General features: G+C 49.4%; 1 protein-coding gene across 2 annotated transcripts in view; it reads left to right on the top strand.

Moving 5' to 3' along the window:
* Window positions 1-3,788: 3,788 nt before the first annotated feature.
* Slc34a1 (solute carrier family 34 member 1) overlaps window positions 3,789-11,989 on the top strand; it is a 14,484-nt gene continuing 6,283 nt past the window's right edge. Inside the window, exons 1-8 of one of the 2 annotated variants that reach the window (XM_023716448.1) lie at window positions 3,789-3,875; window positions 5,048-5,177; window positions 5,318-5,467; window positions 5,554-5,682; window positions 5,756-5,899; window positions 6,918-7,029; window positions 7,154-7,349; window positions 7,434-7,529. In XM_023716448.1, coding sequence (XP_023572216.1) covers window positions 5,069-5,177; window positions 5,318-5,467; window positions 5,554-5,682; window positions 5,756-5,899; window positions 6,918-7,029; window positions 7,154-7,349; window positions 7,434-7,529 — 936 coding nt within the window. In that variant the 5' untranslated portion in view covers window positions 3,789-3,875; window positions 5,048-5,068. Of the gene's footprint in view, window positions 3,876-5,022; window positions 5,178-5,317; window positions 5,468-5,553; window positions 5,683-5,755; window positions 5,900-6,917; window positions 7,030-7,153; window positions 7,350-7,433; window positions 7,530-11,989 lie in introns of both variants that reach the window. The other variant, XM_023716447.1, reaches the window with a different exon arrangement.

Genomic DNA, 11,989 nt, shown 5'->3' with positions numbered 1-11,989 from the left:
CAGTTGGCTACATTGAATCCTACACAGCCCTTGAAGTGAACAACTCCAGGGGGTGCCATTCCTATCCTTCAACATCCCAGGAAGAGCTGGGAACATAAATGTGCCTCCCTTGGGCAAAGGGAGCTCAGTGACCATCTTAGCACTTATCTACAAAGAATTGGCTTGAGGATGGAACAGAAACATAAAGCAAAAAAGAAAACTACCACAGACCAGCCTAGGGTACTGGATGTCAGGATGACATTCTGACCGCAAAGATGAATGGGTGGGTGGGCCTGACCCCAGTAGTCAGAGAACCACCAAGTTGCTACCCTATTGCTGAGGGGCTGAAGGAACCTAGAATCCAGATCAAAACCTAGAGTGTGGGGCCAGGGAGATGGCTCAGTGGAATAAGCGCTTCCCTGTCAAGAGCAAGGGTCTGAGTTCAATCCCTGGTTCTGCAAAAAAAAAAAAAAATAAATAAAAATAAATAAATAAATAACCTAGAGTGTGAACACAGAACTGGAGCATTAGTTCTGGAACCCAGAGCCTGGAGCTGGAGTCTGAAGCCCAGAATGCAGATCCTGAAACCAAATGCCTGAATTCCAGAACCTGGAGCCAGGAATCTGGAATTGGCGATGAACCCAGAGTCCGATGCTTAGAACCAGAACTCCAAGCTTGACCTCAAAGCCAGAAACTATATCTGAAAGACTGGAACTCAGAAAACTGATCCCAGAATCCAGAGCTTGGAACTAAGAATTTAGAATTCAGGGGCTGGAACTCCTAGCTGGAAGTAGAATTAGGGTACAGATTCCAGAACCTGGAGCTAAGTTTGAGGCCCAGAACACAGAACCTGAGACCTGAAACCTAAAGTTGGATCTCAGAATTTTGGGTCTGGAAGCTAGATACCAGAGCCTGGAACTCCCACTTCTGTAGCATGCTCTCCATGTTGTCCACAGCCTTACTCTCTCCATGCTGGACCCTGAGACCAGCATGAAAGACAAGGGCTGGAGCCACATGACAGAGGGAGCTGCAGGGAAGAGGCAATTTCCAAAAAGCTCAAAGCAGTCTCAGCTCTTTTGGACACAGACTCTGCCCTTGTCTGTAAATGAGTGACCAGTGCCTGGGGCACGAGGATTAATAATTATACAGGTGGTTGTCACCCAAAGAATGGCACATCCTCAGGTCAGCCATCCCAGTCTTGGGATCAGAGGGTGCCTTGGTTTCCCCATCTGCAAAATGGGACTTAGATGAGACAATGTCTCGAGGCTCAGTCTGCACTGAGCTTCCCTGGCCAGCTCAGATTGAAACCAAGCTCTCCAAAGGAGGACCAAGTCAGGAGAACTAGGGCAGGCTGTACTCTGTTCCCCAGGGGGAGGAAGCTGGTGGCCCTACTGCTGTATCTGCCAGTGCAGGGATAAGAACCCTTGCCCTGACCACTGGTGGGCAAGGAATGCGTGTGTGGTGCGTGTGTACATGTGCAGTCCTGGTGGCCTGAATGCTGAGATAAGGATCCCTGCCGTCTTCCCAGAGCGCAGTCCTGTGCTGACCCATGGAGGATTGTGTGTTCACGACTTAGTGCCCTGCTGTGAGAAGAGGCATGGGTCCTCAAACTGCGCTGATGGGGAGCATTGTTGTGGGATTAAATGGATCATAAACAAGGTCTCCCTCACCTCCCACAGACAATTCAGCTCATAGCAGAATGGTCTCGAACATTGGTTTTTTTGGCCTTTGATTGTACTTAAACTTCAAGTCCTGTAGAAAATTCACATTCAGGAAACTATATTTAAAGAGCAAATGGATATTAACCAAGAATTGCAAAATCAGCTGGTTGTGCCAACAACCTGCTCTGTTCCTGACTCCACACCCGTGTTCTTGGGAACAGTCTCTCTCTCTATTCTGCCATAGAAATTATTTTCACCGGCACTGTGAAATCCAATCTATGTCAGCCTCTCACATTCATGCTGGCTGTGCTGTTACCACTGTGTCTCACCACCACCCATCCCGCCCCAACCAGCAGCAGCTGTCTCTACCTCCTTCAGATCACTTGACATCTCAGCGGCATTTGACCCAGCTGATCAGCGTGTCTCTTTCAAAACTTGGTCAACCCAGGGTTACAGGGCACCTGCATTTCTTCCTGGTTTTTCTCTTCATCCCTGGACATTTCTCTTGGTCATCTTTGCTTGATTGTCTGCTTTACCCTCTGTAAAATGTAGGTGCACTTCTGGGCTCAGCCGTGGGCCCAATCTCTCTTCATTACACACACTCTCGCTGGGGTGTGACTTCCCAGGCAGTCTGAGGCCAGAGGGGTGGGAAGGAAGCTAAATTGCACTGGTCCTTCCAGGCTGTGCCAGTGCTGTTCTTGATGCCTTTTTTTGTTTTGTTTTGTTTTGGTTTTTTGTACAGGGTCTCACGACTAGATCGGACTCATAGTGATCTGCCTGTTCACAGCCTCCCAAGAGCTGGGATTACAGGTGTGTGCCACCACACCCAGTCTCAATCACTGTCTCAATGTGCCCCAGGGGTGGGGCTGGCGTGGCAGGCCAGAAGATTGAACCCCCAGCCCCTGAGCCTGCTTGCAGGAGCTTTAATCCACTAAGGTACTTGGCCAGCCCTAAGCATGCTGGTCTTCATTCAAGTAGTTAACATGTTTTTAAAGAAAGAAAGGGGTGACATGATTAACTTTGGATTTTAAAGAGATCACTGGCTGCTTTCTATGGAGAACGAATTTCAGGGCAGGACACTTGGGAGGTCACTGCAATTCCACAGAGGCAAAGACTCAGCCCAGGGTGGCTCGGTCCAGGAAGGTATCACAGAGATGTTGGGTGGTGAAAGGAGAGATAAAATTAGGAAAATGGAGGAAGAGTTGGAGATGAGTGGGTGGAACAAAATAAACCTCCAGGATGTCTGCCTGGTGTACGGCTCCCACTGATGGACCACACACTGCTTGTAGAGATCAGGAACACAAAGGAGGCTCACTCAGGGTAGGGTGAGGAGCCTCATGTGCTCAGACAGACAGAGCCAGTTGCTGCTGCCAAGGGCCCCTCTGACATAGCCTGCGCAGGGGCAGCTTCCTGCCAAATGGTTTCTCCTCTGTACCTTTCCTCACAGTGTGATAACCCCAACCAACAAGCTTCTGGACCAAGAAGAAGTCTAGGGAAGCCATGTCCAGAGCCCAAGTACACAGACAGGGTGGGAGTCATTATCCAGGGGAACACACAGAATCCGTCACCAGCCAAAATAAAGAGACAGGCACTTGGGGAGGGGTAGTCTTAAAATGAACAGAGGAGCCGAAACTCAAATCTTCAGGGATAAAATAGAGCCATTTTCTTTGTTGCTCCCAGGAACTGTGATAGAAGATCTGGTCAGCTCTAAAGTTTCATTGTCACTAGGGCTGAACCAGCCCCACATAAAAAAAAAAAAAAAAATTGCTTTTGGAAATAGTGGCTATATAAATCCACACAATTTTGGAGGTCTAAACTAGGTCTTAAATGGAATCCACCATTATTTAATCTGATAAGACCTTCTATTCCAATTCAAGTCTCCTCATTACTCTGAATCTGGGCCCTAACTCAAGCTTCACAGTACCATGAAAGGGAAGCAAGATTCTGTGCCTGGGGGCAGGGATGTGCCCTGCCCTGGCAGGATCATGGTTCTGGTTGACCATCTAAGTTGGGGAGGGTAGAGTCTGACCACAGACTCCCCTGCAGAGCTGAAGATTAGCAATTAACTCAGAGGAATCTCAGGATGAAATTAATTGGGGAACATAAGAAGGCTAGCTGGAGTTCTAGGGACTTTGCCCTTGACCCGAAGGTATAAAGAGAAGGTCTCAGCTACCCCTTAGACCCCTGGAGTCTTCCCTGAGCTGCTATACAGAAGCTGAAACATAGACCCTCAAGGTGAGACCAGGGCCCCACATCCCAAGCTTGCCAGCCCATCACCCCACTCCTTGTCTCTGTCTGTGCTTCCCCTTCCTGCTCCCTCTAACATACTAATCACAGGCCAGCCTGATTCACTCCTCCAGACCAGAAAGGGCTGCTTTTGTGGGATTTGGAATTCATACTTCTCTACCCCAGTAACCACAGACTTCTGGGACAATGTGGGGAGACACTGAAGCAGGTTGGAGCAGGTTGGGGACACCCCCCCCACCCCAAGAACCAAGAGCTCCTGGGACAGTACAGGGAGCACCTAAGGAAGGCCAGTCCTGATCTGGGCCTCATTCATGGAAAAGATTCCCAGTGTTTGTCTATCGCCCATTTGAAGAGGTAGATGGAGGAAAGAAGGGCATCGTGAGGGGGATTCAGCTCAGGGGAGCCTTCTCCAAGTATGTCCTCAGCCGGCAGGTGCCCATGACTCTTCGCTACTCTCAGGGTGGAGAAACCTTGTGCATGGCTTACCTGGCCTACACCTGTAGCCTGTGCATTCTAATTTCACTCGTTCCCTGCCCGCCTCCAGCTGCATACATGGCAATTTCAGTTTCTGAGCATCTGGGCTCTCTCCGGCCACAAGACTTTTGCAAACACGCCCCTCTTCTTCTCCAACCACTTACCATGTTCATCTCAGCTTCATAGTTTCCTTCTCCAAGAGCCCATGCCTTATCATGGAACACTCTAGTGCTAGCTTTATCTATCATAACCCCATTACTGTCATTTCCCACTCATTGAGAGATTATTTCACTTATATCTGTCTCTCCACTAGACCTTGAACTTCCTTGGGGCAATGGGCTATATCTGTCTTTAATTACTATGGTAGCCCATCATCAAGCCCAGAGCCTGGGATAAAGTAGATGTGCAAGAAATACTTGCAGAGATATGGATGTAGATCAGTAGTGGAGCACTTGCCTACCATATGAAAAGCCCTGGGTTTGATTGAGCTCCAATAACACACACACACACACACACACACACACACGAATGTGAAATTGGGTCTGAGCACCTGAGTGTGCATCTCTGAGTGTATCTGAGAAGAGGGGTGGGATGCGTATTTGTGCACGGCCATCTGCATGTGTGTGGCAGGAGGGTCTATGACACAGCAATTGTCATTCAGCGTTGCTGCAATCCCTGACATGCAGGCTTCACTGCCAGTGTCCAATATGATGTCCTATGGAGAAAGGCTGGGGAGCCCTGCCGTCTCCCCACTTCCAGTCCGTGGAAGACATGTGATGCATGGGGCAGCCTTTGCCTATGTGCCCAGCCCACAGGGTGAGTGCTGTTCCCACACCCTGGACCGTGCTTGTCCATGGTTGCCCACATCCCTGGTGAGTTCCCCACTCTTCTGCTTGCCTTTCCTTCTCTCTGGGCCCCTGGGGCCTCTGGAAACCCCTAACCAACCTCCTTCGCAGTCCTGCACAGGATCCCAGGGACAACCGCCTATGCTTTCCCCAGCCTGAGCCCAGTGGCCCTCACAGAGCATGGATGCCCCTATGGAGAGGTCTTGGAGCTCCATGACCCACTACCTGCCAAGGTGGTGTTGGAGGAGGAACATAAGCCAGGTTGCCTGGGTCAGGGGGCAGCAGGGGAAAGGGCAGTCATGGCCCCAGTCTCCTGCCTGCTATGCTCATGTCTGGCTTGCCTCCAGAGCCCAAACTGGTCCAGAAGATATGCCAGGCTTGCACCACATTTCTCAAGGTACCACTGATGCTGGCTTTCCTCTACCTCTTTGTCTGCTCCCTGGATGTGCTCAGCTCAGCCTTTCAACTGGCCGGAGGTAGGGCCTAGTTGGAGGAGGCCAGGGAGAGGTTTTAGGAGGATCTCAGATGACACTGGCTTGTGTTCCCCAGGGAAGGTGGCTGGAGACATCTTCAAGGATAATGCCATCCTGTCCAACCCAGTGGCAGGGCTGGTGGTGGGGATCCTGGTAACTGTGCTGGTGCAGAGCTCTAGCACCTCAACATCCATCATTGTCAGCATGGTCTCCTCTGGCTGTGAGTAGGCCAGGCCAAAAGCCTGGAGTGCTGGATGGTTCTGGGGAGCATGGAAAGGGTGTAGGATGAGGGGCAGGACTGAAAGGGGGAGAGGGCTGAGGGCAAAGGGCAGGGCTCTAACATCTGCCCTCTAAAGCAGAGCTGAGTCTATACTATGATTTATTGCAAAAAATTTCTTTGCACAATTGTGGCACGGGCTAGTTGAGTCTGAAATTTGCAGAGCAGGCCATCTGGAAGAACAGGCAGGAATTCCTGGGCAAAGCCAATGCTGAGGGCTGGGGAGATAACTCAGTGGCATAAGTGCCTGCTTGGGAAGTGGAAGTTCAATTCCTGGTCTCTCTCTCTCTCTCTCACACACACACACACACACACACACACACACGCGCGCGCGCGCGCCCGCGCGCGCACACGCGCACATGCATGCACTCACACACAGAACCAATGCTGAAATCCATAGGTGAAATTTCTTCCTCAGGGAAGCCTTGGTTTTCTTTTTAAGGCCTTTCTTCCCATTGAATGAGGGCCACCTATTTCATTAAGCATAATCATCTTTAAAGCCAACAAAAAGGAGAAATCACATCTATGAAATAACTTCACAGAAACACTCAGACTTGTGCTTGCTAGAATAACTGAACACTATAGGCTAGTAAAGTTGACACAAAAAGCCAATCAGTATACTTGTGTGCATGCATACACACACAAGCATAAATATGTGTTTGTATGAGACATGAGACCTTGCAGCACATGCACACACATGCACACACTCACCCTAGCCACATGGACCATGGGATTAGCAGATGTTATGTGACTGGAGCCAAGTGGCCCTCATCTAGTTAGGTAAAAAAAAAAAATCACCTCGCCAGATGTGGTGGCACATTCCCATAATCTCAGCACTCAGGAGGCTGAGGCAGGAGGATGGCTTCAGGGTCAAGGGCAGGCTAGGATCCATAGCCTGAACTTCAGAGTGAGACACTGTCTAAAAAAAAAAAAAACCTAAAGAAATCACCTCTTCTACCAGTGCTGGAAGTGAGATCTGCCATCCCCATCATTATGGGCTCCAACATTGGCACCTCTGTCACCAATACCATCGTGGCCCTGATGCAGGCAGGGGACAGAACTGACTTCAGGAGGTAAGGAGAGGGTAGGAGGGTAGGGCTTTTGCTCATCGAGGCAGGGCAGCCCCACATGCTAGGATCCTCCAGGATGAGCGCCCCCTGGCTCCAGCCTACCCTGCAACGTGGCCTCCCTGCCCAGGGCCTTCGCGGGGGCCACGGTACACGACTGCTTTAACTGGCTATCCGTTCTGGTCCTACTGCCCCTGGAGGCTGCCACTGGGTACCTGCATCACATCACCGAACTTGTGGTTGCCTCCTTCAATATCCGAGGTGGCCGTGATGCCCCTGACCTTCTCAAAATCATCACGGAGCCCTTCACAAAGCTCATCATTCAGGTGGGGACAGGGCCTGGCATGGGGTTGAGGCTGGAAGTAATAAGGAACATCGCCCTCACTCTCCCACTCTCATCTTATTCACAGCTAGACAAGTCTGTGATCACCAGCATTGCCACAGGGGATGAGTCCCTGAGGAACCATAGTCTCATCCGGATCTGGTGCCGCCCAGATCCCATGGAGGTGAGTCCGAAGCCTGGCCTTTTAATTTTATGGTTCCACAATGCTCTAAATAGTCCTTGGAGATCATTTAGTCAGGAGAGAGCAAATACATGTTACTTTCCCTGTGATACATGCCCATGACAGACATTGCTAATCCTTCTCAACCTCACACATTGCATTAGGTAGACATTACCAATCAATTAGAGTTGGTGTGTAATTGACCTAGCCCAATAGTTCTCAAAGTATGGCCTATGGAGCACCAACATCAATAGTATCTGGAAAGGTATTGGAGATGCAAGTTAGATATACATCCTTCCCTAGAACTACTAAATAATGCATCAACAAACCCTCTGGGTTTGTTCATGCTCAAATTTGAGAACCACTGATGTAGTCAGCTCTCTGATTTTACCAGTAGATAGAGGTTCAGAAAGGTTAGGAAACTTGCCAGAGCCTGTCTGCTGTGTCAGGCCCTGAGGATGTCAATGGGGTTAGTGACTCAGATCTGCCATGTTTGGGGGCCCAGCAAATGTGGGAGAGAAGGTGAGAAGAAAATGCTACGAAGGACACTTGGGAAGTTAGATGAATAGGAACCCAGCTCAGGAGCAAGACCCATGAGCTACTGCGTGGCAACCTTGAAACACAGCAGCTAGTTGTGCTGATACTGGGATACCTTCTCCTAGACTGGACAAGTGTGAGTTCCTCATCTTTCTGTGCTGTTTCTGTTGCTCCTATTCTCCTGAAGAACTGTTCAGATTCATTGGACACTCACAGGCCAGCCATTATGCCAGGGTAACAAGGAAATAGAAGCATACTTCTTACTCAGCCATAAAAAGGAAAAATGCTTCAAGACATAATGCACCACATTTTCTTCTTCTTAACTATTAATATAAGAACTAATTCCATTGAGAAATTCCAAAGTCCACAGTTCCAGCCTAAGCCCTTCCCCCTCGTTCTCTCTACTTGCTGCTGAAGTTATTGGAGCTTTATCCCAGCATGAACAGAAAACAGTCAACTTGCCCTGCCATATTCCTTTGCATCCAGAGTGGCTCACAGCTCAACTTCAGCCTTTCTGAGGATTCAAGGTAGCTTGACACAAAAAGCCCATGTGGATAGCTTTTATGCTGGCTCTGTGACCTCTCTAACACTTCAGCTATCTTCTCATGAGCTCTTTGGGCACTGTGAGAGCTCCCTCAATCACCACAGCCTCTCTTCTATAGAGCAAAATCTAGTGTACGGCCATACTACCCTGTGTGCACCTGATCGCATCTGCAGAACAAAAGAGAGAAGAGAGAGGAAGAGAGAGATCGCACACTGATTTTCACACACAAAAGGAAAAGCTTCTCTTGCTCCTCACTGTCTCTGAATTGCCCACTGTCCACCTGCTGCAGCAGTACGCAGGTTTCCACTTGCACCATGTGCCATGTTAGTGAGATGGACACAAGGAACCCCTTTTACGAAAGCAGGAACTGAAATTCATCTACGTGCAGTAAGTTCCCACATTCACCTGGCTGGGCTGCCCTCTGGCTCTTCTCTACTGTTCCCGTTGCCACTTGTTAAAGCTCTGGTTTCATGTCCTCACTCTGTGAGGAAATCTTTTCCTTACTAGCAGCTTGGAAGCTAGGTGGGAGGATGAGTTCCCTGTTCTCACCCTCCCTCGGGGACGTTTGTCCGTGGGAACTCCTTTCATGTCCCCATGCTCTTGTGATGTGCATTGGTGACTCCTCCAGCACCAAAGACTGCACAGGTTTTTCCTTTGATTCCAAAGTCTCCCTATACTATACTCCCTCCCAACTTCTTACTGCTTCCAGCTTTTACCACTCGGGACCCAACTTTGCCTACCTGGTCTCCAGGGACCCCATGTCACCAAGAAAAGAACGAGTCTTAGGCATCCCAAGTGGAGAAAGTCAAAACAGACACACTTTTGGTGATTCAGTCACTTCTGAATGTTCTTTAGGCCTGGCACTGTCCAACAATTACCTTTGTGGGAGTCACATTGTGGATTGTCAACCATACTTAGCTGGTTTAAATACGTATCTTTTGAGGACTTATGACCTAGGAAGCAGGACTTCTCCACTCCCTACTTTACAGAGGAGAAAACACCTTCACAGAGGTAGGGTGGCTTATCTTAGCTCATAATTGAGGTATGAATACTGCTGGACTCCATCAATGCTCATCTTTCAGCCTCTCCCAAGATATCAATTTGACATCCCGCCATATGTATGTACACTTACCATTCTGCCCATCAGGCTCACATGCCACTCCAGGGGTAGTGGGTGGGTATTACTCTGAAGATAAACATATTTTTTAGGCAGGATCTCCCTGTGTAGGTCACTTGAATTCACTATGTGGCCCAGGCTGGCCGCCAACTCATAGCAATCCTTCTGCCTTAGCCTCCCTAGCACTGAAATTACAGACTTGTGTGCTGCCACACCGTTTATGGTGATAAATTCTCCTTTTAGCCACCAGATGGGGCTGCTAGTGCAGCGTCATCAACTGCTTACACAAGAACAAAGGCCCTAAACTCCTTTCCTCTGGAGGGGAAACTATTGCAGGCCCACATCCTGTGGGTTTCTCCCCGGGGAAAGGACTCTGAGAGCCTGATAGTCCTCTGTGAACTTAATCACTTCCTTCAGTTCCCAGAAGCATCTCCTTAATTTGGGGTGTCCCTACAGGCGCTTAAATCCCAACTCACTCTTCCAAGATTCTGCCAACTAGCCACTAGGGAAAGGCAGACAACATTATGGGTTCCCTGCCATGGAGAAGGCAAGGGAGGCTCAGGATACGTGTGTGGCTCAGTGTCACACAGCTGGGAATGGCTCAGCTGGTGGGAGCCCAGGGCTGCCGGAGGTCCATTCCTTCTGTTCTTCCCTCTGTCTTCCCTCCTCATCTCCTTCCTGTTCCTCTGCTCAGACCCTAAGCCCAGGCAGGATAGGCACATCCTGGGAAGAGGCCCCAGATGCTGGGCCTCTGGGCTGTTATCTAGGTTGGAGTGTCCCACTTCTGCCTTGCCCTGCAAGAAAGCCCCAGGGAATGCTGCCTTGCCTTATTCCTCCTCCAGCCTCGTTTCACAGTCATTTCCCTTTGCCCCAACTGCTACTTTTGTATTCCCCAGGTACTTTAAAGCCTGCCACACCCCCAGTGGATTCAGTCAAGGCCATACAACCCCAGGTAGGAAAGTCAAGGTTCCAGAACCCCAAGGTTGCAGCTGGGGATATAGCTTAGTGGTACGGCATGTGCTTAGCATACACGAGGCTTTGCGTTGTAGCATCAGCACTCACACACAAGGGCCTTACACAAAGGCTTAGCCCTTGGCTTTGTCCTGCCCTTGATTCTTCCAAGCCAGGGTAGACCCCAACATAGTTCCTTATCCTCTTCTAGTCTCTTGGGGTCACAATCCTTTCCCCCAGGACAGGGCCCAGCCCATAATGCTGGGTGGAACACAGGTTGATTAGGCACCCACAGAGGGTCATCTGCTTCCTAAAACTGGAGACCCCCCTCAAAGTTTACCACACTACTCTGCAGCAAGGCCAGGATCTCCACGCATGTTTGTAAGAGTCTTTAGGATCCTGACTGAAGAAGTCAATCACACACCACATGATTCTGATGGGACCAGGGAAGGAAACTGTATTCCTTATTTAGAGACACAGTTGGTAGAGCTTGTCATGAATCAAGCTCCTTTTTAAAATTTTTACTTTTTTTTTTATTTTTTGGTTTGAAGGAGGGTGTCACTCATGAGTCTCTGTAGTGTGGACTGGTCTTGAACTCACTTACGTAGCCCAGGTTGGTCTCCAACTCACAACAATCCTTGTGCCTCAGCCTTCTGAGTTCTGAGATTATAGGCATGTACCACCATGCCCAGCTCGAGCCCTGCAGGGAGGGTTTCACATACATTTTCTCATGCAACCTTTATAACAGATTTTTTTTGTTGTTATCCTGCTTTAAAGAAATCTGACTTGGAGAGATAGCATGAGTGACCCAATGCAGTTGATATAAAAAAATAGAATTTAAACCAGATCTGGGGCCAGGAAGATAGCTCAGTAGGATAAGTGCTTGCCTGGCAAGCGCAAGGCCTTGAGTTCAATCCCCAGTAACACACACACACACACACACACACACACACACACACACAAACTCAGATCTGTCTGTCAGAAAACACCTGGCTGTCTTGCCCACCTGCACAGTAGGTAGTTGCCATCACTTTCCCAGTCTGGCCTCCCAGTGTATTCTATCAGAGATCGTTTGCTCCTGGTTTCTCAGCCTGCAGTTCAGGCCCCAGGCTGGACAGTGCCCTAATGCCCAGAGAGGGGTAACTGAGGACACAGCTAAGTGCAATTCCTATCTGAGGGAGCACATCCCACTAAAATAAACCCTAACTTTGCCATAAATAATTCTCATCTCCATCATACTCCCAACTTGCTTCCCATGCTGGGATGGAACCTAGGGGCAAGGGCTCTACCCCTGAGTGCTATAATGTATGTATA

This window comes from Octodon degus, unplaced genomic scaffold (assembly GCF_000260255.1).
Source record: "Octodon degus isolate 3935 unplaced genomic scaffold, OctDeg1.0 scaffold00048, whole genome shotgun sequence".
Classification (NCBI taxonomy): Eukaryota; Metazoa; Chordata; class Mammalia; order Rodentia; family Octodontidae; genus Octodon; species Octodon degus.
This window is presented reverse-complemented; position numbering and strand designations above follow the sequence as displayed.